At 59.0% G+C, this 27,602-nt stretch overlaps 1 protein-coding gene across 1 annotated transcript in view; it reads right to left on the bottom strand.

Annotated features, from left to right (window-relative positions):
- Nucleotides 1–4,538: 4,538 nt before the first annotated feature.
- The window catches only part of STRN4 (striatin 4), a gene marked incomplete at its 5' end in the record, with an annotated part of 29,072 nt that continues 6,008 nt past the window's right edge, over nt 4,539–27,602 (bottom strand). Inside the window, 16 exons of the mRNA XM_007942885.2 lie at nt 4,539–4,708; nt 5,247–5,333; nt 5,507–5,605; nt 6,054–6,194; nt 6,288–6,458; nt 7,515–7,636; nt 8,125–8,172; nt 8,268–8,443; nt 11,565–11,680; nt 12,000–12,113; nt 12,705–12,861; nt 15,587–15,728; nt 18,313–18,510; nt 22,330–22,408; nt 23,615–23,688; nt 24,209–24,312. Coding sequence (XP_007941076.2) covers nt 4,539–4,708; nt 5,247–5,333; nt 5,507–5,605; nt 6,054–6,194; nt 6,288–6,458; nt 7,515–7,636; nt 8,125–8,172; nt 8,268–8,443; nt 11,565–11,680; nt 12,000–12,113; nt 12,705–12,861; nt 15,587–15,728; nt 18,313–18,510; nt 22,330–22,408; nt 23,615–23,688; nt 24,209–24,312 — 1,998 coding nt within the window. The remainder of the gene's footprint in view (nt 4,709–5,246; nt 5,334–5,506; nt 5,606–6,053; nt 6,195–6,287; nt 6,459–7,514; nt 7,637–8,124; nt 8,173–8,267; nt 8,444–11,564; nt 11,681–11,999; nt 12,114–12,704; nt 12,862–15,586; nt 15,729–18,312; nt 18,511–22,329; nt 22,409–23,614; nt 23,689–24,208; nt 24,313–27,602) is intronic.

Below are 27,602 nucleotides of genomic sequence, written 5' to 3'. Positions count from 1 at the left end.
GGGGGGAGGCCCGGGACCAGCCGCCCGGCGCCCACCCGGGATCCGGCTGGGGGAGTCCTGGTAACCCGGATCACTGAACCCGCGGGATCTCGTGAGCTGGGGATAGGAGCGCGGGGATCCCGGGATCCAGAGAAGAGGAGTCCTGCAGGTTGGGGAGCCCCGAGGATGGCGGGATCCTGGGAAAATAGGAGAAATCCTTGTGAAGTCAGACGCCGGATAATCGAAGGGTCACACAAGCCCCTAAAGGAAAAATCTAGTGGTTTTGGGATCGGGGGAGAGTCTACGAAACTGGAGAATAAACTGTAGCAGGTTGAGGGCTCACGGAACAGGGGAGCGTGGATTGCAAAGGGTCTCAGGACGGAGAAAGGATTGGTAAGGAAGCGGGGGAGGGAGGAATCCCAGATCTCTGGAACTAAGAAGAGGAATTCAATTAAAGGGCTCCGAGGGATGCACCAGACCTTAGGGTGGGGGGCAGGAGTCTCTGAGTCGAGTATCGAGTGAATCCCGCGGATTCCACGGGCCCAAGGATGGGCAGTAAGGTCCCCAAGGCCGGGGTGGTGAGGAGCGACTCTCACAGGTCTGGGAAGTTGAAGAAAAAAGTTCTGTCCGGGGCTGCGGGGGGAGAGGGGGCGTTACCGGCGGCGGGGGGTGGGTCGCCCTGCCCCCTCGGTTCTTTTCCCCTCCAAAGTTTAACTCCGCGGCGGCGGCCCAGGAGGAAGTGTCCGGAGCGACGGCGCAGTCGGCCAATAGGCGCGGGGATCGGTGACGTCACGGGGCGGGTCCCGCCGTGGGGCCGGGGGCGGAAGGGGAGGGCGGGTCGGCGCCTTGGAGTTGGGGGCGGGACCTCCCCCGCTGCGGACTGGAGGCCCAGGACGGGGAGGGGGTGAGGGCATTGGGGCACCGATTCCTCCCACGCGACATCTCCAAAAGTCTGGAAAGTTACTTTTCCTCGAGCTGGAGAGGGAGGGGCGGACGCTCTCACCCCAACCACAGGTCGCGGGGGCCCGGGCCGCGGAGGCGCCTGGCTGGCCCTTTAAGGAGGGGGCCCTGTCTTGCCTGGCCTGCGTCCGGTGTCCACCGCAGAAGGGATAGGAAATGGAGTGACAGGTCCGGCCCGCTCTGTGGGATCGGTCTGCCCGGTCCCAGAGCGCCGCCTGTGTCCCGCAGCGCTCCAGTCCCGAGGAAGGTGGTGGAGCATTCCTAGCCCATTCCACAGGTGGGAAGACCCAGACCTGCAGATGACCACAACGGTCTTGTTTCAAGGCTGACTCTAGCGACTTTGACCAGGACACGGACCCAAATGGTTTCTCTGTGTCGAGAAGAGTCAGGCGTGGGGCAGGGTGGGGCGGTGTTGGGTAGTTTCCTTCCATCAGCCCTGTGATCCCTTAGGATAGTGTCGAATCAAAGGCCACGGTGGGTTGGGGGGTGGCTGGGAATGTGTTCTGTAAGGACCAGGTAGCCACCTGGGAGGACGTCAGACCCACACAGCTTCATAGATGGAGAAGTGAGGCCCAGGACAGGCTACTGCTCTGAGCTTCAGTTTCTTTACCTGCCACATGGGATTATAATAGGACATCCCTCTGAGGATTACTGTGTAATAAAATACAACTTCAGTAAATGGTGACCATTGCTCTAGTAGCAGAGGGTGATAGGGGCGGGGCACTTCAAGCACCCAGGCATTGGTTGGTGGGTATATTTAAGGAAGACCGGAGAACTGATGTATTTGAACTATGGTGTTGGCAAAGAATACTGAATAGATCATGGACTGCCAGGAGGTACAAATCGGCCTTAAAAGTATAGCCAGAATCTTCCCTAGAAGCGAAGCTGGTGAGGTTGCGTCTCACGTGTTTTGGACGTTATTGGGAGGGATCGGTCCCTGGAGGAGGACATCATGCTCGGTAGAGGGTCAGTGAAAAGGGGAAGACCCTCAACAAGATGGATCGACACAGTGGCTGCAACGATGGGCTCACACAGCAGCGATTGCCAGGATGGTGCAGGACCGGGCAGTGTTTTGTTCTGTTGTACACAGGGTCGCTGAGTCGGCACCGACTCAAAGGTGCCCAAGGACAAACTGGTACCGCTGAGGGCCCGCTGTGTGCGAGGCTTCGTCATAAACCACCTTTTCCGGCCCCTTCAAGGCCAATTCAGACTTGATTTCTCACCCTCGGCCAACAGTAGAAGTGCCTGCCCTTTGGTTGACATTCAGGGAGCTGAAAGGTTGACAGGCACAGGACTTGTCTGGGACCACCGAGCCCACCTGGCCGCTGTCCTCCCACGTGCTTCTTGACGGAGAGGTGCAGGCCCTGCGGCATGGATGGCGGGCGGAGACGGGGGCTTTGAGAAGGGCCGCCCTTCCTGGCCCCGGCTGTCAGGGGCAGCTGAGGTGGGTACAGTAGCGATTCTGTCACCACATCCGGGAGCTGGGGCCAAGGAAGGAAGTCTGAGGCCGGAGCGAAAACCCAAACTACCACCTGGGGAAGCGGCAGAGCCCAGAGGGAGGTACCACGTGGAGCCTCCGGCCGGGTTCCTGCCGACACCAGCTGATGGCTGTCTACCCCTGCCCCCCTAGCGTCAATGGGCAGGTGCCACCGCAGTGAACGGCTAACCTGTCTGGAGCATGAGGTTCCGTGTTCACAGGCCAGCAGCCCCTTACATCGTAGAAAGCAGGCATTCTGTCACCCAGCCCTGAAGACGCTGCGGCCTGGAGCATGCTGGGACTCAGCCAGACCCCCGGCTGCTTGGGAGCAGACGGCTTAAGAGAATGAGTCTAGGACTCAGGACTGGATACAAAAATTCTGCTGACACTCTGGAGACCGAGTGGGCCCCCAGACCACCAACCTCCATCTCATCCTTGAAGATGTAGGCAACAGTCCTACTTTGCAGTGATGTACAGCCCAGGCCCTGGCTTCTCGTCAGAGCAGTGTTAGCCACTCTCATGAGGCTACCTCAGGGTCCCGCAGTGAGGGCTTGGGTCCACTGCCTGTCCTGCGAGCCTGACAGATCTACACCACCACCTCCAGGCAGCCTTCTGAGTATGGGGGAGTGGGCTGCAGCCTGTGCCCCTGCAGCCAGGGGCGCCCCCCCCCCCATGGCACGTCCCCAGGTCCGGTGAGGAGTCAGGCACTGCACTGTCACGTTGACTGCTGTCGGGGCCCTGCCCACAGGCTGCTGCTGCCCCTGGGGAGGGAACGTTTAGGGACCGAGAGGAGGGGATGGGAGATTCGGTCGCCTGCCCCCACTTCCGCCCCTCTGCCCACACCCCACCCAAGCTCCGGGCCCTCTCTGGCTCCCCCCACAAAACCCCAACCCATCTTATCCCCTCCTGAAGCCCCACCCAACCCAGCTGAGCTGGCTCGTCGCTCCCCCAGCCCCCGCTGCCCCCAAGTCCCCAGTGGCCGCAGCTGTCAGCACCACCGCCTTAGTCCAAAGGGTTTATTGAGACAAGTTTTCACAGAGTCCAAGGCAAAAGGGGCGGGGCCTATAAACAGGAACCTGGAAGGGACGAAGGGGGCAGGTGGGACCGAAATGAAGAGTGAAATAAATAGAGGAGAGTGGAGGGCAGGAGGGAGACCGACGAAGACTATCACACAGTGATAACAACCATGGGGGCTCCGTGAAACCCCACCATTTATACAGATATACAGGGAGGCCTGGGCCCTTTCCAACCTCCATGCCCTGGCAGCGGCAAGAGAAGGCTCTGTGGGTAGGGGCTGGGGCTGCCCTTGGAGGGGTGCTGGGGAGGTAGGGTGGGGCCGGCCCCAAGGGCACCCCCCCAGGCAGTTACTGGGCCTAACGGCGCTGGTTAGTGTCTAGAAAGCAGTGTTGAGTGAACGGAGGAAAAGCCTGTGGCCCCCCCGCTCCGGCTGGCACTGGCCTCCAGCTGGCACTGGCCAGGAGGAGGGTGGGAGGCCTGGCACGGCTCCCTCCCAGGTCGGGAGACGGAAGCTCAAAGGGGGACCCTGGCACCATCTGGCGTCTTGGAAAAACGGAGCCCCAAGGACATAGCCCTGGCTGTGCTGCCCTTGAGAAGCAGCCTGGATACCGGAGTGGGGGTCAAGGCCCCACAGAAAGTCCCCCCGAGGCAGTCCCCGGTGGGGCGGGTCCTGAAGGAGGCCCGAGCAGGCAGGGGAGGCCGTGGGGGAGCTCCCGGCGGACGGCCCTTAGCACCACCAGGCTCCAAGGCAGGGCGAGGCGGCCAGGCCTCTGAGCCTCGAGGGGGAGGCTGGGAGTCAGTCACCTGTGGGAGACGAGGGAGGGAGGCCTGGAGCCTGAGCTGGTAGGACCCTTCCAGGTCTCACACCCCCTCCTCAAAGGCGTCCCTCACAAGGCGTCCCATGGGACTAGGCCCACAGGAAATGGCGGGCTGGGTGGGGTGAGTGAGGGTGTTGTCGGGGGAGGAGGAGGGCGTTCTGCTGCCCAAGCCGGGTGCCCCCCGACACCATTCGGAGCACAGAAGGCGTGGCAGCCCCTCACCTGGGCCCTGCTGGCCCGGCCCCGGTCCCCAGGCAGCGCGCGGCCAGGGCGGGGCCCGGCAGGCATCATACGAAGACCTTGGCCAGGCCGTCGGCGCCAGCGCTGGCGATGAGGGCCCTGCTGGGGTGGCAGGCCACCGCGTGCACGGCCTCCTCGTGCTTCTTGCGGTGGGCCGTGATCTCCTGGACACACGTCTTGTTGTCCAGGCTCCACAGGCGCAGGGAGCAGTCATGACCTGTGCGGGGAGGGCCATCCGTGAGTGCCCTGGGACCCTGCCTCTGCGTGCAAACCCACCCTTCAGCCCCACACCTGGGTCCTAGGCTTCGGGGTGAGGGTGGGGGCCAGGTCCCCTCTGCCTGCCCCTTGGCCTTGTGCTGCTGCGTCTCCTCGCCAGCTAGTTACTGAATGTCTGCTGTGTACTGACACTGAGGGCGGTGAGTTGGCAACGGGCAAAGAGACTAAGCTGCGAGCAGGAAGGGGCGCCGTGGGCAGAAGGAAACACACAAGGAGGCTGAAAGGTCCCAGGAGGCACTGTCCGGAGGCAGGGGTGGCTGGCCTGAGTGCCGACCAAATGCAGGCAGTGCAGCCCCGAGGGCCAGTTAGTCGGAGGGGAGGGCAGGGAGCAGGCGGCCGTGGCGGGACCCGCACTGGAGGGACACGGCCTGGTGAGTTGACTGCTGCTCTTTCCTGTCCTCTCCCCAGAGGACGGCACCGCCCCCCACAGGGTGAGGGCCGCGCTCCTGCTCCCGAGGGGTCAGGGGCTCCCAACCTACTTCCTGACATTAGGAACACGCCGTTGGGGTCCACGGCGAGGCAGGTCACGGCATCCAGGTGGGCAACCATGGAGTGCACGGATTTCCCTGAAGGGAGAAAGAGTGGGCGGCAAGTCACTGCCCGCCCTGGGCCTTGACTGAGATGCCCTGAGAGCCCCCAACAGGGCATTAGGTTTTCCAGGTGAGAGTCTGGATCACCCTGACATGAACATGAGCACCCACAGAGCCGGAGAGCGGGGCGCTAGGGAGCTGGGCCTCACCGGTCCGATTGTCCAGGAAGCGGATGCCTCTGTCGTCATGAGCGGTGATGGTGAGGGGCTGGTGTGGGTGACTCACCACCTGGTTGATCTGGGTGGGGCCTAGAAGGAAAAGGGGAAATGGCGGTGGATGTCAAGGGGCGACTAGGGAGACCTGGACAAAGGGAAAAGGAGGGCCGGACCCTCTATCCTTGCTCCCCTGCCCAGATGTCGAGGTGGGCGGGGCACACAGGGCCCCTTCTCTGGACTTGATGTCGCCCTGTAAAATGGGGACATGCCCTGTCTCGGGAGGGCTGTGGCAGGAGCGGGGAGCACACAGGAATGTTTGCTGGTCGTCAGGTGTTTGCTCCTCAGTCCAAGGGCCGCCCTGTCTGTGAGGGCGGCGACCAGGCCTCCACTAGGCCTTGGTTCCTTCCTGCTCTGGTCCAGCAGCGGCCCAGGCTCGAAGCCCCCGAGGGATGTCGGTCGGGTCACCGAAGCCAGAGGAAGAAGTGGGGCTCGGAGGCAGGCAGTGCCTGGTCCCACAGGCCGGGCCCCAGGGCCTCCTTACCGCTGCTCCCCCGGGACTCCAGCGTGAGCAGGGCGCTGCCAGCCTCCAGGTCATACAGCACGGTGTCGCCAGAGCGGAAGGAGGCCACTACGTGGGCAGGCTCGGTGCTGGTGAAGGCCACTGAGGTGGGGATCCCGTGCTCTGGGGGCGGAGGCAAGGGCAGGCTGCTGAGGGGCCCTCACCCCAAGTCCCTCCTCCCCCTCCTCGCAGGTACCCCCTGCGCCCCCTACTCACCGCTGGCTGTGGAGAAGGTATAGAGGCAGGCCGGGCTGCTGCTGCTGGGGTCCCAGATCCGGACAGTGCCGTCAGCAGAGCAGGAGGCCAGGCGGCGGGAGGCGGGACTGAAGGCCAAGCCCCACACGGCATCCCCGTGGCCCTCCAGGACATGGCTCAGCATACTTGGGTCTGGACCCACCCGCAGGGAGAGAACAGGCTGGGTCGGGGGACGGCCAGGACAGCCTGGGGGCAGTGGCTGAGGAGAGCCCCGGGGCGCTGGGCCCCGAGCCATCCAGTCCACCTGGACCCGCCCCTCCCCTCCCCTCCCAGCTGCTCCCCACTCGAGCTCCTCCAGGGAGACTGGGGGGCCCTGAGGCCTCCTGGGAGCCAGCTCCAGAGGGCAGGGAGCTCTCTCTTCACTGCTGTTTTCTCAAGGCCCAGACAGTGACCTGAGCTGGCACGCTACTCTAAGTCACTTCTAAGACTTGTGGTCTCTGGGCCACACATGACTCTGCTTCACCAGAGTCCAGGGCCTTTCAGTCCGGGCAGGGTCTGCCCTCATACCAGCAGTCAGCTCAATGGGCCGTGTGCCTCCGGTGCGAGTCCCGCCATGGCCACCTGCTCCCTGCCCTACTGCACACACCCTGAGGGTCTCTGAGTCACTCAGGCCATTCAAAGACCCCACCACTGCCTCATGGCCACGCAAGTCCACACAGGCGGCTCCAGCCTGAGCCCAGCTGACACACGACGGGGCACCTTCACTGGGTGTGTAGCACACACTGCCTGGGACCGCTCCTCTGGAAAATGGTGTGTGAGTCTTGTGGAGAGCCACAGACCTTTAAGCTCTACCACGCAGGGTGTAGCATAGGGCCACATGACCAACAGGTTCCTGTAGGCGGCCAGCCAGGAGGGCTGGGGACAGATGCTGACAGGGCCAGGCCCATCACTACCCTACTCAACAACTCATAAAAGCAGCCCCACGATGGAGCCCAAGCGCCCACAACCTGCCCCGCTGACTTCTCTCACTGCCCCTTTTGTCCCTGTCCTCAAAGCCGCCCTGACTGCTGGCGGCCAGCCCAGCCGTGACCTCTGCCTCCAGTTGTCCTGCTCGCACTGATTCTGAGGCCATCAGCCATCACATCCTGTGAGACACGCCCCCCCTCCCGTCCTCTAGGCCGCCACTGACTGCCCTGTGTAGGGCAGGACAGAGGCGGGCCCAGCGTGGGGTCGAGGAGGCTCCCTCACCGTAGCCGTCATAGGGGTCCATGTTGAGGTCGGGCATCTTCCAGCTGTGGATGCGGGCGTCCGCACCCCCACTGTAACAGTGCTCGCTGTGGCTGCCCATGGCTACTGCCAGCACAGGGCCCCTGCAGGGCACAAGGCGGGGGCAGGGACAAAGCTCAGCCCTTGCCCTGGGGCCTCCGAGCTCCCCATCAGCACATCCCCTGGTGGCCCAAAGGAAGTTAGCACCTAGGGCTCAGTGATGCCACCACGCCGGCTGCCAGGGCTACCAGAGTCTGCAGAGCACAAGGAGCTGGGTTTGTGTGTGGAGAGTCACACGGAATAGGAGGGGTGTGTGTGTGGAGGGCCACATGGTACAGGAGGGGGCATATGTGGAGAGTCACACATAGAAGGAGGGGTGTGTGTTGAGGGCCACATGGTACAGGAGGGGATATGTGTGGAGCGTCACACAGTATAGAAGAAGAGGTGTGTATGGAGGGCCACACAGTACACAAGGGATGTGTGTGTATAGAGGGCCACACGGTACAAGGCGGGAGGAGCCGGCGGGGATGGCAGTGGGGGTCAGACTGCTGCTGGGATGGGGCTCCTGGCTGGCTCCGGGGCACCTCCCTACCTGTGGGCCCGGAAGGCATGGATAGGTTCCACGTCAAGCGCAGCGTTCCTGTGGGGAGATGACAAATGGGACGTCTGAGACCCCCTCAGCCTGCCCCGGCCCAGATGCCCCCCCTGCCACGCGCAGCCCAGGGACACCCTCACTTTTTGGCTGTGACCGCCTTCTGCAGGTTCCAGAGCTTGAGCGTGCCGTCCTCCGAGGCAGTGAGCAGTGCCGACTGGCTGTGATGGAAGGCCAGGGAGCGGACGCCGTCGTAGTGGGAGCGCAGGGTGAACTTGGGGCTCCACGTCTTCTTGACGGCGTCTTTGCTGTCAGACAGCTAGGGAGGGGCAGCTGCCTTAGTGCCTCCTCTCCCGCCCTGGCTGGCAGTCACACAGACACTGACACCCAGGACACCCAGGAACTCCCGCTTCCTGCCCAGCCACACGGACTCCTGGGCAGACTGGCTCTCCCCTACGCTCCCCGAGACAAGTGTCTACAACGTGCCAGACACCACACTAGGGACGCGGGGGCCCTTGGCAGCTCACAATTCAGAAGAGAGCAGGGGGTGGGGTGGGGACAATCAACTCCTCCCACACAGGATCAGAGACCACATGCAGTACACCCAGGGGGTGGGGGGGACCCGGCAGCCTGCCCCCTCCGAGGGCAGGGGCTGGGTGTCAACAAGGCCTTCCTGAGGGAGAGGCACAAACTGCTGGGTGTCATCGGGTCAATTCCGACTCACAGTGCCCCTAGGAGACAGAGTAGAACTGCCCCACAGGGTTTCTAAGACCGTCATCTTCATAGAAACAGACTGCCTCATCTTTCTCCCACAGAGTGGCTGGTGGGTTCCAATCGCCGACCGTTCAGTTAGTAGCTAAGTGCTTAAGCACTGCACCACCAGGCTGCTATGACATGTGAACTAACACCTGACAAATGAGCAGACTGACCCAGAGAAGGGAGGAAGTTTGGGAAGGACCCTGCATGTGCATGTGCAAAGGCCCTGGGGCTGGGGGCAGCGAGGGCAGACCCGGGGCCTGGTGGGAGGCCAGTGAAGCTGAGTGCAGAGAGCAAGGGGAGGTGCAGGAGAGGAGGCCGGAAGGGCCAGATCGAGGCGAGTGGGGGCCACGCTCAGAAATCTGCACTGTACCCTAAGAAAAGGCCTCAGGGAACGGGGGCCACAGAACGGTGTAGAGCGGGGACGAGACGACTGTGTAGCTATCCCACGCAACTTCCATTAAGGGTGGCTGTAGGTGTGTCTAGACTATGTGAGGAACTATTACAACTCAATAATAAAAAGGCAAGTAACTCTATTAAAAATTGGGGAAAGGAATAGATGGAAATTGGCCGATAAGGACATGAACAGACCCGCAACATGGTTAACAGCTGTACCCACTGCGGTCGAGTCAATCCTGACTCACAGTGCCCCTAGAGGACAGAGCGGAACTGCCCCACAGGGCTTCCAAGGCTGTCAATCTTCACAGAAGCAAAGCCCAAACCACACCCACTGCCTTGGAGTTGATTCTGACTCACAGCGCCCCTAGAGGACAGAGTGGAACTGCACCACAGGGCTTCCAAGGCTGTGATCTTCACTGTTACATCATCCTCCAGTGGAGTGGCTGGTGGGTTTGAGCCACTGGCCGTTCGGTTAGCAGTGAGTGCTTAACCATTGTGCCACCAGGGCTCCTTCATCAGTCACTAGGGAGATGCAAGTCACAACCACAATGAGACAGCACTTGACAGCCACTATGACAGCAATAATCAAGATCAGTGACCTGATGCTGGCGAGGATGTGGGGAAATCAGAGCTCGGACTCTCTGGGGCAATGGAACACGGGGCAGCCGCGTGCAACAGTCAGGCGGGCCCTTAGGCGGTGGTGCGGAGTTACCTTACGGCCCAGCAAGTCCACTCCAAGGTCTGTACCCAAGAGAGATGAAAACACGTCCACCCAAAAAGCAGAGATGCACGTTTTGTCCACAGATCGGCATCGAGGCATCACTCACAACAGCCAAAAGGTGAAAACTGCCCAGATGCCCAGTGGAGGGTGGACAGACAGACAAACAGTGGTCCATGCCACACACCATGGACTGAAGCTCAGCCACGCAGGAACGGAGCACTGATGCGTGCATGCTATGACACGGGTGGCCCCGAAGACGCGCCCAGCGGAAGAAGCTGGGCACAAAGCAGCACACCTCCCGTGGCTCCGTTCCGATGGGACGCCCACAGCAAGCCCGACCACGGCAACAGGAAGCAGCCTGGTGGCTGCCAGGCTGCTGGGGATTGGGGGCTGGCAGCTGCTTTCCGGGGGGATGGTTGTGCCACCCAGCGAACCTACACTCTCAGTGGGGGACTGCATGGCATACAGATTATACTCAGTCCGTATGCACTGTTAGAAGGATGGGTGCAGAGAGAGGTCACGAGTGAGCCCAGGGAGCGATGGACCATCAGTGTATACCCTGAAGGTGCAGACAGAGACAGTGCGGAGTGGGGGCTACGAGAGCGACCCCCCCCCAGTGTCTGTGGGGATCCCCACGTGCACACGCCCTATGGGGGGGTGCTGCTCACTGAGCTAGGGACGCTGGGAGGCCGTGACGGAGAGTAAAGGCGCTGAGTAACCAGTGGGCCGCCGAGGCGGAGTTTGCCCCTGAGCCCTTTTACCTGGGCTTCCATGCGCCCCCTATGCCTTGCCTCAGCCATCACTCGGGCCACAGTGCTTCTGAGCTCAAGAGCCTGCTGTCGGCTGAGCCCTGCTGCCTCCCTGAGTGGAGTGTGGGAAGTCTTAGGGAGCACACCTCCCCAGCTCACCCCCATGCCAGCCCGCTTCCTGGCAGTGTATGGCAGCACCCCCCAACCTCACTGGGGTCATGAGCTCCACGAGAACCTGCTAGAAAGCGAAGGCTGACATCAGCCGCAGACAAAGGTGTTCTCGCGCCCAGGCCCAGAGGCTCACAGCTGCCCAGCCGGCCGCAGACCCTGGGCTCTGGATGCTGGCCACGCCACCCTGTGCCATCCGTGCACACACTGGTGGCATCTCATTGTTTGGGTTTGTGGCTTGAGGCCATCTTCCCAGCTCCCCACCTGTCCTCATCAAATCCACCTCAACCATAGTGGGGCTCTCACCTCACGGTCACCACCCTCAAGCCCACCCTGGCAGCCTTGGTGGGGGCTCCCTAGACTCGATGGGTGGGCCAGGTGGGAAGAAGGAGCCTGGCACAGGGACTGAGAGCCAGGCCCCAAACCTTTGTGATCCCAGACAGGTCCCCTTCCCTGTCTGCATAGCACCCCTCTATGAAGTGGGGTGAGGAGGTGGCCCTTACCTCCCAGGGCTTGGAAGGACCTCATCGAAGGCTAGTGTCAGGGACCTAGCACTGGCCCAGCGCCCAGGCCGAGCTCAGCAGGTGCTGGCCTCGGGCATGAGTGTGGATGGGGCTCAGTGGGGTGGGGGCACCCCGTGAACTTACATCACAGCTGAGGTCATTGTCGTTGGTGACGGTGAGATCTGCCAAGTCCCCCAGGCTCACCTCCCCGCCCCCGATTGTGTCCATGATGAAAACGTCTGAGGAGAAGCCAAAGGAACCTGGTGGGGGGAGGGGAGGGAGGGCGCAGAGAGGGGCAGGGAGAGAGAGAGAGACAGAGGGAGGCCGAGGGAGAGAGAAGGAGCGAGAGAGAGAGGCAGGGAGAGGATGAGAGCAAGAATACAGCTGGAAAGAGAGACGGAGAGAGACAGACAGACAGGGCAGGACAGACAAAAAGAGGGAGACAGACAGACAGACGCACTTTTGGGACAGGGAGGCTGCAGGCTAGAGGCCGGGCTCCCACAGAGAACACAGAAGCCTGGGCTTAGCGCTGCAGCCTCCCTCTGCTAGGGGCCCCTGGGACTGGGGTGGGCCGCTTACCTTCGTGGGGCCGGGGCTGGGGGGTGCCTGGGGGCGGGCCTGTCACTTTCAGAGGTAGCCCATCCACATCACGAAGGTCTGCCAAGATTCCCTGGAGTTTGACCCGACGGCTTTCTGGAGGGACGGGACGCATGGCAGGACTCACCCACCGATTTTCTCACAGGTTCAGGCAACCCACGCCCTCCTCACCCTCACCACCTGAAGTCTCGCCTGCAACTGTGGCCGAGGAAGCCCTGGCCATAGGGCACACTGGGGCTCGGCGTGGGGGGCGGAGTGGGCAGCGGAGACCACGCCTGCGCTGGCACCCTGTGACGCCCGTCTGGGCCTCTGCATGCCCAGCCACACCCCCGGCCCCGAGGGCCCTCCTGGCCGGGAGTCACAGGCGGGAGGATGGTGAAGCCGGCCCGTGGGCCTCTCCCTATCAAGTCCTCGTCTGTTCCTTGCTAGAGGTCACAGAGGACTAGAGGGCCGGCGTCCCCAGAGCCTCGGGGATTTTCCAGAGAAGGGGCGAGGGGCCTGACCACCCTGGCTCGGGCCTCCCGGTCTCCTCTCCGGAAGCGTGTCCGTCCGGCGGAGAGGCCCTGGGGCAGGAAGCAGCTGCAGGCGCTGCGTGTGGAAGGGGCAGGGCCAGGGTCTGCCTTCCCCCCCCCCGCCCCCGTGCAGGCGAGGAAGGCAATCTGAGGGGGCCGGAGCCCCCCAACTCACCCAGCTCACGGTGGTTCCCATCTCCAGGACAACGCCGGGGGTCTGGAGCCCCCTCTCCATCCTCCCCAGAGCCCAGGAAATCAAACTCGTTGATGGCGTCCTCCGAGTCGTCCTCGTCCTCGTCCTCCATATCAGGCACCAGGGCCTTGGAGGGGAGCTGGGGCGTGGGGAGACGGGCGGGTCAGGCCCGTCCAGAGTGCAAGCCCACTCTGGGCTCTGGGACAGATCAGCGGGGAGGGCCGGCCTCTGCCGCTCCCTGCTGGGACCCATCCGCAGGGGCCTGAGGCACACTCCCTGGAGCCCCACATGTGGCTGTGGAGCTCCCCCTGCTGGGCCTTTGCAAGTGCCACACTCCCGGGGAGGCGCAGTGCTGAGTCTCCTGGCAGGCTTTGCTTTGCAGGCCTCTGTAAGGGACCTAGTGCCTAAGGCATTTGACTGCTAACCAGAAGGCAGGGGTTTCAAACCCACCAGCCACTCCTCAGAAAGAAGACTAGGCAATCTACTTCCACTGAGATACCACCTCAGAAATCAAGGAGGGTCACCGTGAGTCGGAATGGAGTCAAGAGTGGTGAGAAGGAACCCCGGGGGTGCGATGGTTAAGTTCTGGGCTGCTGAAACTGAAAGGCTGGCGGCCTGCACTTACTCAGGGGTGCGGTTCCGCAGGAGAAACACCTGGTGATCTGCTTCCACAAAGAGGCTGTAACCTAGGAAACTGTAGGGGCAGCTCTGACTCTGTGGCGTTGCTAGGAGTTGGGATCCACGACAGCAACTCGTTACATCTGCGCCCTCTGCCCCCTCCCTTCACGCTCACAGGGCCCCCTCTCGGCTGTCACTCAGGGTACTCGTGCCCAACCCCAAGGCTCTCCCCAGTACACTGCTTCTCATGAAGTCAGGGAGAGAATATTTGCACGCATGTGTGTCTGTAAGTGAGTGCACGTAGGCACACAACTAAAATTACGAAGAAAAACAGACCTGACTCTGACCCACAGCGCTCCAGAGGACAGAGTGGAACTGCCCCACAGCGTTTCCAAGGCTGTCATCTTTCTGGAAGCAGACTGCTACACCCTTCTGCGAAGTGGTCAGTGGGTTCGAACTGCCAGCTGAGCGTTTAACCACTGTTCCACCAGGCCTCCTTCACCACAGGTGTAACAGTGACACTATAAAATCTGCACAAGCTGGCACCTCTCTAAGTGGAAACCTGTCAGAAGGAAAACTCAAATATTTTCCTTTCAAATGAGTGACAAAGAGGTGGTAAGACTGCCCTCTGCTAGAAAGGAAAACTGGGGAGACCCAGGAAAACTCGGCGGTCCCGTCAAGTTCCGAGTCTCATGGGTTTCCCTGTGCTAATAAACACACGTCAGAACCTCTGTGCTGACGTGACGCAACGCACTGACGCCCCAGGAAGCGCCGAGGAAAGAGCTCACGGGATTTCACTGAACCCCACAGCAGCCCGTGAGCGTGGCCACTGTGACAGTCATGATCCGCTCATCACTGGGGAGGACACCAAGGCTGGGCAGAGGGAAGCCACCTGCCGCAGATCCCCATTCTGGGATTAGCCCTTACACACAGGGACAGCTCTGGGGGCCAGAGACTACACGTGGCTCCCCACGTCTCCCTACACGTCTACACGGGCTGACTTGAACAGAGAGTCCCTCGGGTAAGTGCCTGACGGACAGTCAAAAGGTTGGCAGTTCAAACCCATCCGGGGGAGCCTCAGGAGGCAGGCAGGGCCACCTGCTTCCAAAAGGTCGCAGCCTTACAAACCCTACGGGGCAGCCCTATTCCGCACACACAAGGTCGCCACGGGTCAGAACTGACTTGATGGCAACTCGTAACTCTTAGGCTGAGAAGAACTTCAAAGTTCTTTCTTTGGGGGGAAGGAAACGAAACGCTGGGCAAGGGGACGCCGCATCTGCAGGGCTGACACGGTCGGTCTTCACCAGGGACGGGAAGCGGCTCCTCCTGAGTTGTTCTACGCGCACAGCTCGGGCCCACCCAGCTCGGGACGGCAGGAGCAGAGCCGTGCTGCACGCGGCCCACGTGAACACAGCCCCTTTGAAACACAGCCTAAGCTAACCCAAACCCGCCTGTCGTTATGTAAGTGTGCTTTTTCCACAAGGCACCATCTGGGGCCATCCGCTCTGAACCACACAGTCTGTACTTTACAAACGGTTCGGGGATTTTCGGGAGTGTTCAAAGCCAATTTTGCCATGTTAGATTTCTGCCTTAAGCACTGGCTTACGGACCCCCGACCACAAGCTCCTCCATGTTGTGGGCAGGAGTGCTGCCTCATCCTTGCTGCCAGCACGTGACCTGGCCTGAGAAGGCCCCAAGGAGAGGAAGAGCCATTGCTATGGTGGAAGCATGGGGGCTCGGGCAGCCAGGGCATGAGGGACAGGAAGAAGAGGTGGGGCCAGCCCGCGAGGCCGAGTGGAGGCACTCGCCTCTCCCCGACGGACAATGTCCTAACGCCAACAGCAGACTGGATGTCCCCACCCTACGGGGCCCCTCAACCAGGTTCTCGGCGGAACCTGAGGCCCAGCCACAGGCCCTCATGTTACAGGTAGTTACTGAGAGCCTTCCCTGCACACTCTCTTCAGGGCCCTAGTGATGGCCGCCAGGGAGACCCACACAGTCCCTACCCTTACGGAGCTCACAACCTACAAGGGCGACTGAGAGGCAGAAAGCAGTAGTCACAGCAAAACACGTGTCACTGAACCCAGGAGGGAGCTGCCGAGCCCGCGGCTCCGGAAGGGCCTCCCCGGTGAAGTGAGAAGATGGCAGTGGCGAGAGGAGAGCTTGGGGAAGGACTTGGGGACCTCTGAGGGCTGGAGGCGAGGTGGCCACACACAGCCAGCACGGAGGGCCCGCCTGCAGCTCACCTTGACGCGCTGCTTCTTGGGCTGCGCGCTGTCCAGCTCGTCGTCCTCGTCGCTGTCCTCGTCCTCACAGCTCTGCAGGAAGGGGATCTGCTCCAGCACGGAGCCGCCCAAACGGTCTTTGCCGTCTTTGCCCGCCGCGTTCCTGCCCGCAACAGGGGCACAAGGGGCATTAGGCCAGCCGGTGACACAGCCCCGAAGAGAAGGGACTGAGGCCTGGCGGCCGGAGCCTGGATCCAGCAGCTGGGCAGCTGAGCCCAGGGCTGTCCCACACGGGGCCCTGAGCCTGGCCTCTGAGACACCCACCCCACCCTGAACCCTTGCCCAGACCAGCAGGCTGGCCCCCAGCTCCTCGCGGAACCCTGACACAGGTTCCAAAGGACCAGCTGCAACCCTGACCGCCCAACTCCCCACGTGCAATGAGGCGGCGGGAAAGCTGGCCGAAAGCGCCAACGCAGACCTGTTCCCAGGGCCTGGTCGCACCACAAGCACCATCAGCGCATGGCCAGAAACGCCCCCAGAAGGAAAGAGGAAAGGCCACTCCACATGCACGGGCGCCGACAAGGAGCCTGGCCACGGAACACAGCCTGTACTAGCCCAGTGCCACTTGGCACCACCCGGCCTGCAGCTCCCTGCCTCCCCACTAGGGACGAGTGTCAGCAAAAGAGCGCTTGCTGAGCCTGACGCCAGGGCACAAAGTGACAGGGATTCACACTTCAGGTAACTCTGAGCAGCCCTCTGTCTGCTGTGAGGCTGACGCTCTAAGAGCTGTTAGCTGCTCTGGTCAGTATGCAGCCCCCAGTGAGGAGAGAGAACAGCGTGGGTTCAACAGCTCCATCCAGGTGAAGGGGCTCTGGTGGCACAGTGGTTAAGTGTGAACCAGTTAAGGCTGCTAACCAAAAGGTCTGCAGTTCAAACTCACCAGCTGCTCTGAGGGAGAAAAGACCTGGTGATGCGCCCATAAAAGATTGTTGTTGTTGTTGTTATATGCCGTCGAGTCGGCCCCGACTCATAGCGACCCCTCCTTGGGTTTCCGAGGCAGTATCACTGCGGAAGTAGGATTGCCCAACCTTCCTTCCGAGGAGTGGCTGGTGGGTTTGAACTGCCAGCCGTCTGGTTAGCGGGCAAGTGTCATAGCCACTATGTTACCAGAGCTCCCCATAAAAGATTAGACAGCCTAGAACCGCTCTGGGGCAGCTCCACTCTGTCCTCTAGGGGCGCTGTGCGTCAGAATCAACCACAGCAGCAGGTTTGGTTTGGGCTTCGCTTCTCTGAACACTGACAGCCTTGCCAACCCTCTGGGGCATTCTACTGTCCCCTAGGGGCGCTGTGTTGGCACCGACTCAACGGCAGTGGGTTTGGTCCCCCACATCCTTCCTTATGCATGGCCGGCACCCCTGCCTCCAGACAGCACTGTGCACTCAGCTCGGGGAACCCGCTGCCCCGCCTTCCTCCGCCAGCAGGGGCTGTGTCACCTCTGTGTCCTTTGCCTGTTTTCTCTTAAACATGAGAGCCACCCCCACAGTCCGGGCCCTGGATCTCTCCCTCAGTGTTTGTACCCGGCCTGTGGCTTTCAACCACCATGAGCTGGAGGACGAGAGGTCTGCTGAAGGGCCGATTGCCTGCCACGAGCCCCACACGGGCACTCGGCATGTCCACCTGGTTGTCAAACAGGCACCACCTGTCCTAAGTGACCTCTTGATGTTCAATCCTCATGTCCCCAGCTCAGTAAAAGCTGCCCCCTGTTGCTCACACCAAGCCCTGGAATCCTCCTTCCTTTCTCTTCCTCCCCTCCCCCATCCAACCCACTCAGTAGTCTTGACTCTAAGTTATTGGGAGTCTGACCACTTCTTCCCTGGCCCCTGGCCTCCTGCTGTCGTCTCCTAACCCTTCTCTCTGTGATACCCCCCACCCTCCCCCCCGCCTTCTCAAATCAGACCAAGTTCTATCAGATTACGCCACACCCCAGCCCCAACCCACAGAGAAGACTTTAAGTCCTCTTCCCGGCCGGTGAGGCCCAACTGGATGAGACCCGAGATTCCAACCTCTCCCCACAAACCACCGCCCCAGGTGCTCACTCTGCTCCAGCCAGGCCGGCCTTCCCGCTTTGGAGACACCCAGCTCTCTCCCGGCTCAGAACCTTTGCCCCTGCCATTTCCTGCGCCTGGAACGTTCTCCTTCCAGCCGTCTGCGTGGCCATCCATCCCCATCTCCGCTCAAGTGTCCCCTCAACTACGCGCGCCCCCCGCAGACCCAAGTCTGCCATTGCACTCCCTATCCACCTTTTCCTTTTTCTTCGGAGCACCGACCACCCAACCGTGCACTGTCTATTTCGATGAATAACAAGTTATCTGATGAAAGAACGAACAGATGAGAACTCTGCGAGGGTGGTGCCCCTGCCTGCTGCGTTCCCCAGTGTCCGTGGCATGCTGCCCAGGACCTGCCTCCAGGGGGTAGGTGCTCCATGTCTGCTGAGGCGCGTGTCTGGGTCTGAGCCTTGAAGGGGGCTGGGGCACGATGGCTGAAGCCGTGGGAAAGTAGAGAGGGACCCAGGACAGAGTCCTAGGGACCCAGCGATGGTGGGGCGGGGCTTTCAGAGTAAGCGAGCCCACAACATACCCCGGGAGGAGGCCACCAGAGCCCCCGGGGACGTTTGTGGGTGTTCCTGACATTGGCCTTCATCAGACGGGAGAGCAGAGGGCCGGCGCCCGCCAGGCCTGATGGCTCACCTCTTGATCTGCTCCTCGATCTGCCTCACCAGCAGCGACTCGCCCCCGCTCAGCACCCCAGGGCCGGGCATGGCTCTAGGGCCCCCTTCACTGGGCTCCACGGCCCCGTTGAGCTCCAGCGAGCGGCCCAGCAGGGAGCGCACACGCTTGGACCGCATGTCCAAGATGGTGTCCGTGTAGCCCACCTCTTCCAGGTACCTGCAGGGGACAGAGCCAGCTCAGGTCAGACCTCCCCTGGGCGTCAGCGCACACTGCAGGGGCCAGTGCCCACCCAGAGAGGAGGTGCCAACATCACACAACGCCAAGCACTCCCTGGACCCCGCAGTCTCTCCTGTGAGACTTGGCGGGTGAAGGCCCGGCACACTGCGGGTGGACAAGGATGTTTGGAAAAGCCAAAATGCAGGCAGCAAATTCAGTGACCATCGATGGTGACTGTGAAATTAACTATGGGGCACTAGGCTGAAAAATGAGGCAGAGCGCCAAGGGAAGGTGTAAGTTATATGTTGTATGTTATATGTTCAGCATGATTCAAGCTGTTATTTTTAAGAAAGAGACATGATTGTGTGTCTAAGTACAGAGCACACACAAAGCCACACATTTGTGTGTCATCCTACCAAGAGGCCTGGGAAGACATCGCTAAATTTAATAGCAGTGTGATGGTTATGTTTGTATATTAAATTTGGCTGGGCCTGGTTGAGTGGCTGGGCAGCTGGATGTAGTATTCCCCATGATGAGACTGGTAATCAACTCCATGGTGGAATATACTGGGAGCAGCTGAGTAGCTAGCTGCCTTAGGGATGTGGTCTGTTTTCTGTATACAAGGAGAAGCCTTGGGAATGGCCTCTAGCCTATGGCACACTTGGACCTTGCAAGTAGCCATGTCTTTGCTCAGTAGCCTGCCATGCTCTGCCGTCCTTGGGACTTACAATGGACCTGAGTTAATGGCCTGCCGTGTGGTTTGGTAACATCAGGACTGTGCCTTTCTACTTGTCAACCTTGGGGCTTCTCAGCCTCAGCAGCCAGAAGCTGTCTGAGTGAAGAAACGCCTCTAGCTCCAGTGGGCCGGGAGCAGGAGGCAGAGCTGGACCCCAAGATTGAGGGGCTTTCACTCAGCCCCTAGGGCCTGGCACTTTGAACTTGGACTTAAAGCCTCCAAATTGTAAGAATAAACTCCTGTTTGTTAAGGCCATTCCATTTGTGGTATATTCCTGTCAGAGCGGCACTAGGGAACCAGAACAAGCAGTAACCTCTGGAAAATGGGATCAGGGACTTAAAGGGGCTTTTGCAACTCACAGGCAGTCCTGGAGCAGAGAGGACGAACTATAATGAACGAAGTCCATTCCTAACAGTGTCTTTAAGTCAAATATACAGGAAAATCAGAACAGGTGCTCATTCGGCCTCACTTTAGAGTAAAGAAAGGCTGGAAGCCTTTTTTCAATGATGTGAAAGCCACACCTGCAGCAAGTGGAGGTGACTGTGATGAAGAGTTTGTTTTGAGTAGGGCCTGGTTCAAGGAGCTCTGGTGGTACAATGATCGAAGTGCTCAGCTGCTAAACTGAAAGGTCAGCAGTTTGAACCCACCAGCTGCTCCGCAGGAGAAAGATGAGGCAGTCCGCTGCCATAAGGATTTACAGCCTTGGAAACCTGGTGTAGTTCCACTCTGTCCTCTAGGGGCACTGTGAGTCGGAATTGACTCCACAGCAGTGGGTTTGGTTTGGGCTTTGCTTCTGTCTGAAGACAGACAGCCTTGAAGACCCTGTGGGGCAGTTCCACTCTGGCCTCTAGGGGGGCTGTGAGTCAGAATCGACTCTGGCAGTGGGTTTGGTTTGTTTCAGGGGTTAGTTCGATCATTTCAAACTGAGGGCACATTTACATGACGTTAAAGGGCACATCCGAGTTGCCCTCAACCCCAGGGGACTTAGTGTACTCTACTTACTTCTACCGATGAATATTTATTACTTTTTCAATTAAGAAAATTTAAGCGAAAGGGCAATGTACCAAAGTGAGTGATCAACACCGAGGAAGAGGAAAACAGAGAAGTATGCAAGAAGTACAGACAAAAGAGATAAACCCTGTTACATATACAAAAAAAAGAAAAGAAAATTTAAGCCAGCTGGGACTGAGCTAAAAGTTTAAAAAAACAAAACAAAACATATGGGCACCAGTGCTTCAAAAAGGGTGCACAGGCCTTGCCGGTCCGCAAAGGCTCCTCCCCTGGGATCTTTTCTGACACCTGTTCCTCCGGGAGGCCTGCCCGTCTCTCAGGTTACACTGCTCTCTCTGCACCTGCTGGTCTCCGGCACTGTGCATGCCGAGGCGCCCAGCTCCCCGCCAGGACAGTGGCAGGGAGCATCATGGGTAAATGCTTGGGCTCTGGGGTGGGGCCCAGTTCAGTTCTCACACCTGCCCCTTACTGATGCCATGCCTTTACAAAAACACTTCACCTCACTCCACCTCCTTGTTTGCACGTGTGGAAATGACGGGGAGGCCCACAAAAACCCCCATAGGCACTTCCGGGAGGGAGGGAGGGGCCAGAACCGTGTTGTATGGTGCTGGGCAGATCCCAGGGTCCTGGAAAGCGCCGCCTGTTATTAGCACCATCTTGTTACTGGGCACACACACTGAAAACCAGCAAGGCCACGTCTAGATATTCAGCTTAAGGAAGTCGAGGACACATGGAAACAGCTGTCTGATGTTTGTCACTTTACTCCTCATACTAAAAAGTTAAAAACGCGCCTCAATGAAACTCACAAGGGATTGGCTCTAGGAAGGTATGGTTACCCACATGACAGACTCATGAAAACATGAGTATGAGAAATACAGGAGCCCTGCTGGCACAGGGGTTAACGTTGTGAACCAAAAGGTTGGTGGTTTGAACCCACTAGCCATTCCATGGGAGAAAGATGAGGCAGTCGGCTTCTGTAAAGACTGACAGCCTTAGAAACCCTCTGGGGCAGTTGTACTCCATCCTCTAGGGGCGCCGCGGGTCAGAATCGACTCCACGGCAGTGGGTGTGGTTTGGGCTTTGCTTCTGTAAAGATTGACAGCCTCGGACACCCTGTGGGGCAGTTCCACTCTGTCCTCTAGGGGCGCTGTGGATCAGAATCGACTCCAGGCAGTGGGTCTGGTTTGTTTTTGGTGCATGTGAAGAAACGGTAAATGCTGTGTTACCTATATATTTACAGGGGGCTCTGGTAGCATAGTGCCTAAGGTATTTGACTGTTAACCAGAAGGCTGGTGGTTCAAACCCACCAGCCACTCCTTGGAAGGAAGGTGGGACAATCTACTTCCGTAGTGATACCGCCTTGGAAACCCAAGGAGGGGTCGCTATGAGTCAAATCGACTGGACAGCACTGAGTTTGTTGTTGTTGTTTTTTAATATATTTACCACAGTGTAAAAAAAAAAAAAATCCGGACCTATCTAACCTATCTAATTTACATGAGAAGATGTTCACAACACTTAGCCAAAGCAATGCATTACAAAACTGCGAGGAAGGAATCCCTGCCTCTTTTTTTTTTTTTCCGGACTGTAATTGTGGGAATCCCTGTTTTTATAAAGCGTGTGTACACACATACAACATACATAGATACAGAGCCAGGAAGGAGCCTGAGTGCGTGCACAGCGTGTTTAATTTAAGGGAACATGAAATTCCTTGGGTGATAGGATTGAGTGATTTTAATATTTTCTTCAAGCTTCTCTATAGTTTTCTAAACTCATAAATCTCTTTAGTGATAAAAAGTACTTCAATATTACCCTTTCAGAAAATGCCACGCGGGCAGCGAGGACAGCTGTCCAAGAGCGCGGCCCCCACTCTTCCTCCTCCCTTATGCAGAGGCCCCCATTTCCCTGTCCCCGGGCAGGGCTCTAGCCACAGGTGGGCGACAGGCCATCTCAGCTGGGGCAGCTGGGCTCCTGATAGGTCAGTGTCCCCATGGGGACAGGACGGACTGTGGAGTCTCCGGGGCCATCTCCTGAGCCACACATGCCCTCCCCACCCCCGCCCCCGGGCCACTCACTGTCGGAGCAGCTGCCGGCCCTCCTTCCACACGAGTGGGCTGTTCTCCAGGGTGACCGACTCCACAGGGCCGTTGGAGACTGAGGGGGGAGACAGGAGGCAGGTTGTCTTGGTCAGGGCCCCACCACTTCCCCGTCACCCCCTCCTCCTTCATCATCCCTCAAATCCACACTGGTCACGGGGTCCTGTGGAGTCCACTTCCTGGGTGCTCTGAAACCTCCCTACTGTTCCGAGTCTCCTTCCTCAAAGTCCTCTTCATCCCTCCCGTCCTGATGGGTCATTCTCCAACCCCCACTCCCTGCAGTCCTCTTACAACAGAAATCAAAAGGCTGGCCTGGTTCTAAGGGAATGGGCAGGCCTGGGTTCAAGTCCCGCTCTGCCACTTGCCCTCCGAGCCCGCCTGAGCTTCAGGCTCCTCTTCGGACACTGAGGGTGAAGAGGAGCGGCACCCAGGCCCCAGGACTGGTGTGAATGATATGATATCATTCCTACCATTTGCTCGGTTCAGTACATCTTCACCCAGCATCTACTATGTGTTTGGCTGGGTGCCTGGGCGACACCAGTCAACAAAGATCCCTGTCCTTGTGGCACGTACATCCTAGCGGGGGGGGGGGGGGGGGTGTCCCACAGGGAATGACAACAATTGCCATCAGCCCAGCACTGAAGGCAGTGAGCCTGCCTCAAACTTCCGCCACTCTCTGGCCCACCCAGCCACCTCTGCCACTGCTCTGGTGTCACTGTCCCCTCACCTGCCACGCGCACGTCTCCACACATCTACCCACACCCCTCCTTCCTGCTGGAATGCCTCCCCTACTTCTCTGCTGGTGACCTGATGCCCCTTCCAAGGGGCTGAGACCACAGGGCAGGGGCTGTGCCCATCTTGCTGGGCCACCACCCCGGCACCCAATACGTGTTTTGACGAGTATCTGGATGCATAACTGAAAAGCCCCGTTCAAACACTGCTTCTTCCATGAAGTCTGTGAACAGCGCCATCTCACACTGTCCCCCGGGGGTACGGTTATCTGCCTGTGTATCTGACCTCCAGAGGGCTGGCGGCAGGCCTGGCCTGCTTCCCCACGGACTGCCCCTCAGGGCCCAGCGAGCAGCTGAGAGCCCAGGGGGTGGGTATTGGAAATGAGCTTCCTCCGCGGCCCGCTGCCCATTCTGCCTTCCCCAGGAGCAAACCAAGATGGAGGGGTCCCTCTGCCTTTACTCTCCTCCACGGCATCTAGCTTTTGGGGAGCGAGTGGACAGGTCAGGGGCGGAGGGATGTCAGACAGTGCTACCTTGTTCCGACAGCTCCGGTTTCTTCTCCCCCTGGTTCAAGTCTGTCCCAAACTTGAGTTTATGATATTTGGCCCTAAAAGAGCAAATGAGGCACCAATGAGACAGAGGGGAGTGTAGACTCAGCTCAGGAGCCCCAAATCCCGAGGCCTGTGCCTAATCCACTCTCCCACCTCCGAGACTGGACTCCCTCCCCTCCCACGCCTGGCTAGGCCAAGGTCCGGACGTGCTGTGGTTATGGACCTGCGCTCTGGAGTCAGGCCAACCGGTTTCCCGCCCAGCTCTACGAGGCTCTGGGCGAGGCTGAGGGACGTGGCTAAAACCGACCCCGTCGGGCTACTGGACGGGCCCAGTGAGACAACGGACGAAGCGTGTGCCACGGCGTGCGGTGCCCGCTGAGCCATGACGACTAGCACCGTTGGTTCAGGTCTGTCCTGAACACCACTAACTGCGGTGCCCAGGGCTCTGAGTTTCGTTTTCTCCCTGTCCCCTAGAGAAGGCCTGCAGGCTGGGACGCTGGGGGAACATGGGATTCTGGAAGAGGAGGGGCCCCTCCCTATGGCCTGGCTGCCCAGCCTCGGCCAGCGAGGGCTCACCGTTCCTGCTTCAGCGCATATTCCAGCATCTTGATCCGCCGCACCAGGTCCGTCTTCAGATTCTCCTGCCCCTTCCTCTCTCCCTGGAGGAAGGCCACCTGAGCCTGCAGGGGACAGAGCAGAGGGCAGGGAGGTGGGGCCCGGCCCCCCCAGTCGGCCCCAGGCCCGCTCCCACAAGGCTGCACGGCGGCCACCTCCTCACTGCGGGGGTCAGGGGAGCAGCGGAGGGAGCTGGTTCCAGGGCCCCTGCACGTCACCCGCAGCGAAAGGCCTGAAGAGGAGCCCTGAAGCGCTGAACCGGAAGTGGTTTCTGGCAGGTCAGGGATGGAGGCGGAGGGCAGGGACTAGAGCCCTGAGCGCCCTCTCCTCACCCCGAGGCAGGTGCGGTGGCCCAGCTTGCTGGTGGCCCACTATTCCCACCACAGCATCTGTCTCTGGGAGGCGTAGGAAGGAACGTCGGGAGCCTCAGGGACAAGAGTGGGAGGCTTGGCTCAGCGCCCGCTCCCCTGCGGAAGCTTTGCTGCCGATCCCCAGGGGGAACAGCATCCTACAGAGTCGGCCCAGAGCCGGCGAGAGAGGCGCCCCACATGGGACCCAGGGCTCCTGCCACCAAGCCACGCCTCGGCTGGCTCGGGCAGCCCAGTCTGTCAACAGGTCATTTGGAGACCCTGGGCCAACGGTCTTCCAGGCAGGATCCCGGCTCCTGACTGTGCCCAGACAGCCCTTCTGCCAAAGCCCCTGGCACCCAGCTCATCCCTGGCTTCTCCCCAACTGCTCCGTCTCCCAGCCTGTGGGCCTGGCTCGGCTCCTTCCCGGCTGATGATCTCAGGCCTCCGTGTCCCCCTCTAGCAGATGCCGGTCAGGACAGCGCCTGCCCCTTAGGCTGTTCACCAGGAGCTCAATGTTAAGTCCTCACAGTCCCAGGCTTACCACAGAGTAAAGGCCAATAACGCAGCTCCCACCTCTCTTATTATTTTATGGTCCCTGGCCACTGGTCCACAACTTCAAAATGGGCCCAGTTCCTCAGAGGAACTAGGATTGCTCCAAGACCCAGAACAATTAAGCAGAGAGGACTGTGGGTTACGAGCCTCCTGCCCCCAGGGTAGCTGCATCTTCCTGGGGCCCAGCTCCCCACATACCACAGGCCTGGCAGGGGCTTCCACAGCTCTCCTGAGAGCCTCCGCTCTGACCCCAGACACCTCTTCCAGCCCCTGCTCCTTCTCAAGGAGCACTGGTGGCACAGCTCTTAAGCCCTCTGCTGCCAACTGAAAATCCAACAGTTCAAACCCACCAGTCACTGTGTGGGAGTAAGATGATGCAGTCACCTTCCATAAAGATTATAGCCTTGGAAACCCTGTGGTGCAGTTCCACTCTGTCCTCTAGGGGCGCTGTGAGTCAGAATGGACTCCACAGCAGTGGGTGTGGTTTGGGCTTTGCTTCTGTGAAGATTGACAGCCTTGGAGACCCTATGGTGCAGTTGCACTCTGTCCTCTAGGGGCGCTGTGAGTCAGAATCGACTCCACGGCAGTGGGTGTGGTTTGGGCTTTGCTTCTGTGAAGATTGACAGCCTTGGAGACCCTATGGTGCAGTTGCACTCTGTCCTCTAGGGGCGCTGTGAGTCAGAATCGACTCCACGGCAGTGGGTGTGGTTTGGGCTTTGCTTCTGTGAAGATTGACAGCCTTGGAGACCCTGTGGGGCAGTTCCACTGTCCTGGAGGGGCGCTGTGAGTCATGTTTGGTTTGACTTTGGCTCCTTCTCAAAGCCGAGCTCCACACATCTCCTCCAGGCAGCCCCCTCAGATGCTCCCCTTTCCTCGGGGCTCACAGGGCCCACACTTATCTGCCCCATGTCCCTGGAGCACAGCATGGCCCTGTGCCCACAGCCCTGGAGACCAGGTCAGCCCCTCAGGTTAGCGGAGAACCACCGTCCTTTCAGTTAGCAGCCAAGTATCTAACCATCAAACCAAAAAACCCAAACCTGCTCCCACGGAGTTGATAACCAACAGGGCTCCTTAAATGTCCGTTAGAGGGCTGGTTAAACAAGTGTTTTCTCTACAGAGTGGAAAACTTAGGTAGTCATTTTCAAAAATACCACATAACCATATGCAGGTAGTCACCAACCTATGGCATATTTAAAGGCGCTCTGGTGGCATAGTGCCTAAGGCATTTGACTGCTAACCAGAAGGCTGGTGGTTCAAACCCACCAGCCACTCCTTGGAAGGAAGGCTCGGCAATCTACTTCCATAGATACCACCTCAGAAACCCAAGGAGGGATCGCTATGAGTCAGATCTGACTCGATGGCAGTGAGTTACAACAAACCACTCACTACACTGTCTTTTTCTTACATCTTGTCCTTAGTAATAATATACCAAATACAACGCAGGGAGCGCTGGTGGCGTAGTGCTTAAGGCATTGACTGCTAACCAGAAGGTGGTTAGGAAGATGGAGCAATCTTCTTTCATAAAGACTTACCACCTTGGAAACCCAATGGGGGTTGATTGGATTTGCTATGAATCACAATTGATTTGATGGCAGTCACTTTGGGTTTTATGGTCACAACAACTACAGCAAGTAATTAGTGTTATCAACCCCAAAGACAAATAACTGCTAATAAAAAGCCATAATGGGAGCTCTGGTGGCATAGTGCTTAAGGCATTTGACTGCAAACCAGAAGGCTGGTGGTTCAAACCCACCAGCCACTCCTCGGAAGGAAGGTTGGGCAATCTATTTCCGTAGTGATACCCTCTTGGAAACCCAAGGAAAGTCATAATAAAAATAAATTAAAAATGATGTATTTGACTGACATTAGAACCAACTTACGATGGAGTCGTCAGAGCAGAACCCCTCATAGTCAGGGACTAGCTGTGTGCCCAAACAGAAAGCCTGCCAAAATAGATTCTTAAGTGCAACAGTGTGCCTCCTTGTGAATAAACAAGAAGGGATGGACATGCATCAGTGCATGACGAAAGTGTCCTCCACTCATGTACGTACTCATCACAAATATTTACTAAGCCCCAGCACATATGCTGAGGACAGGGTTTGAATGGGATTGGGAGTCATATTCTAGTGCGGGGAGGGTAAGGAAAAACACACACAAACACATGTTGCCAGGTGTCCTACGAAAAGAAATGTCATCTGTCACTGAGATAATGGGACTTCTTTTTTTCTCTGAATATTTTTCCACTTTTCACTTTGAATCAATATGTACACCAAAACAACAAGCACTTTGTCACTGAATCCATTCCAACTCACAGCAACTCTAGAGCAGAGTGGAACTGCCCCACAGGGTTTCCAAGGCTGTCAATCTTCACAGAAGCAAAGCCCAAACCAGCCCACTGCCCTGGAGTCCATTCTGACCCACAGCGCCCCTAGAGGCCAGAGTGGAACTGCCCA

This window comes from Orycteropus afer, unplaced genomic scaffold, assembly GCF_000298275.1.
Source record: "Orycteropus afer afer isolate SDZICR_OR568_19922 unplaced genomic scaffold, OryAfe1.0 scaffold00099, whole genome shotgun sequence".
NCBI classification, from domain to species: domain Eukaryota; kingdom Metazoa; phylum Chordata; class Mammalia; order Tubulidentata; family Orycteropodidae; genus Orycteropus; species Orycteropus afer.
Note: the sequence above shows the minus strand (reverse complement) of the source record. Positions and strands in the feature narration are given on the sequence as shown.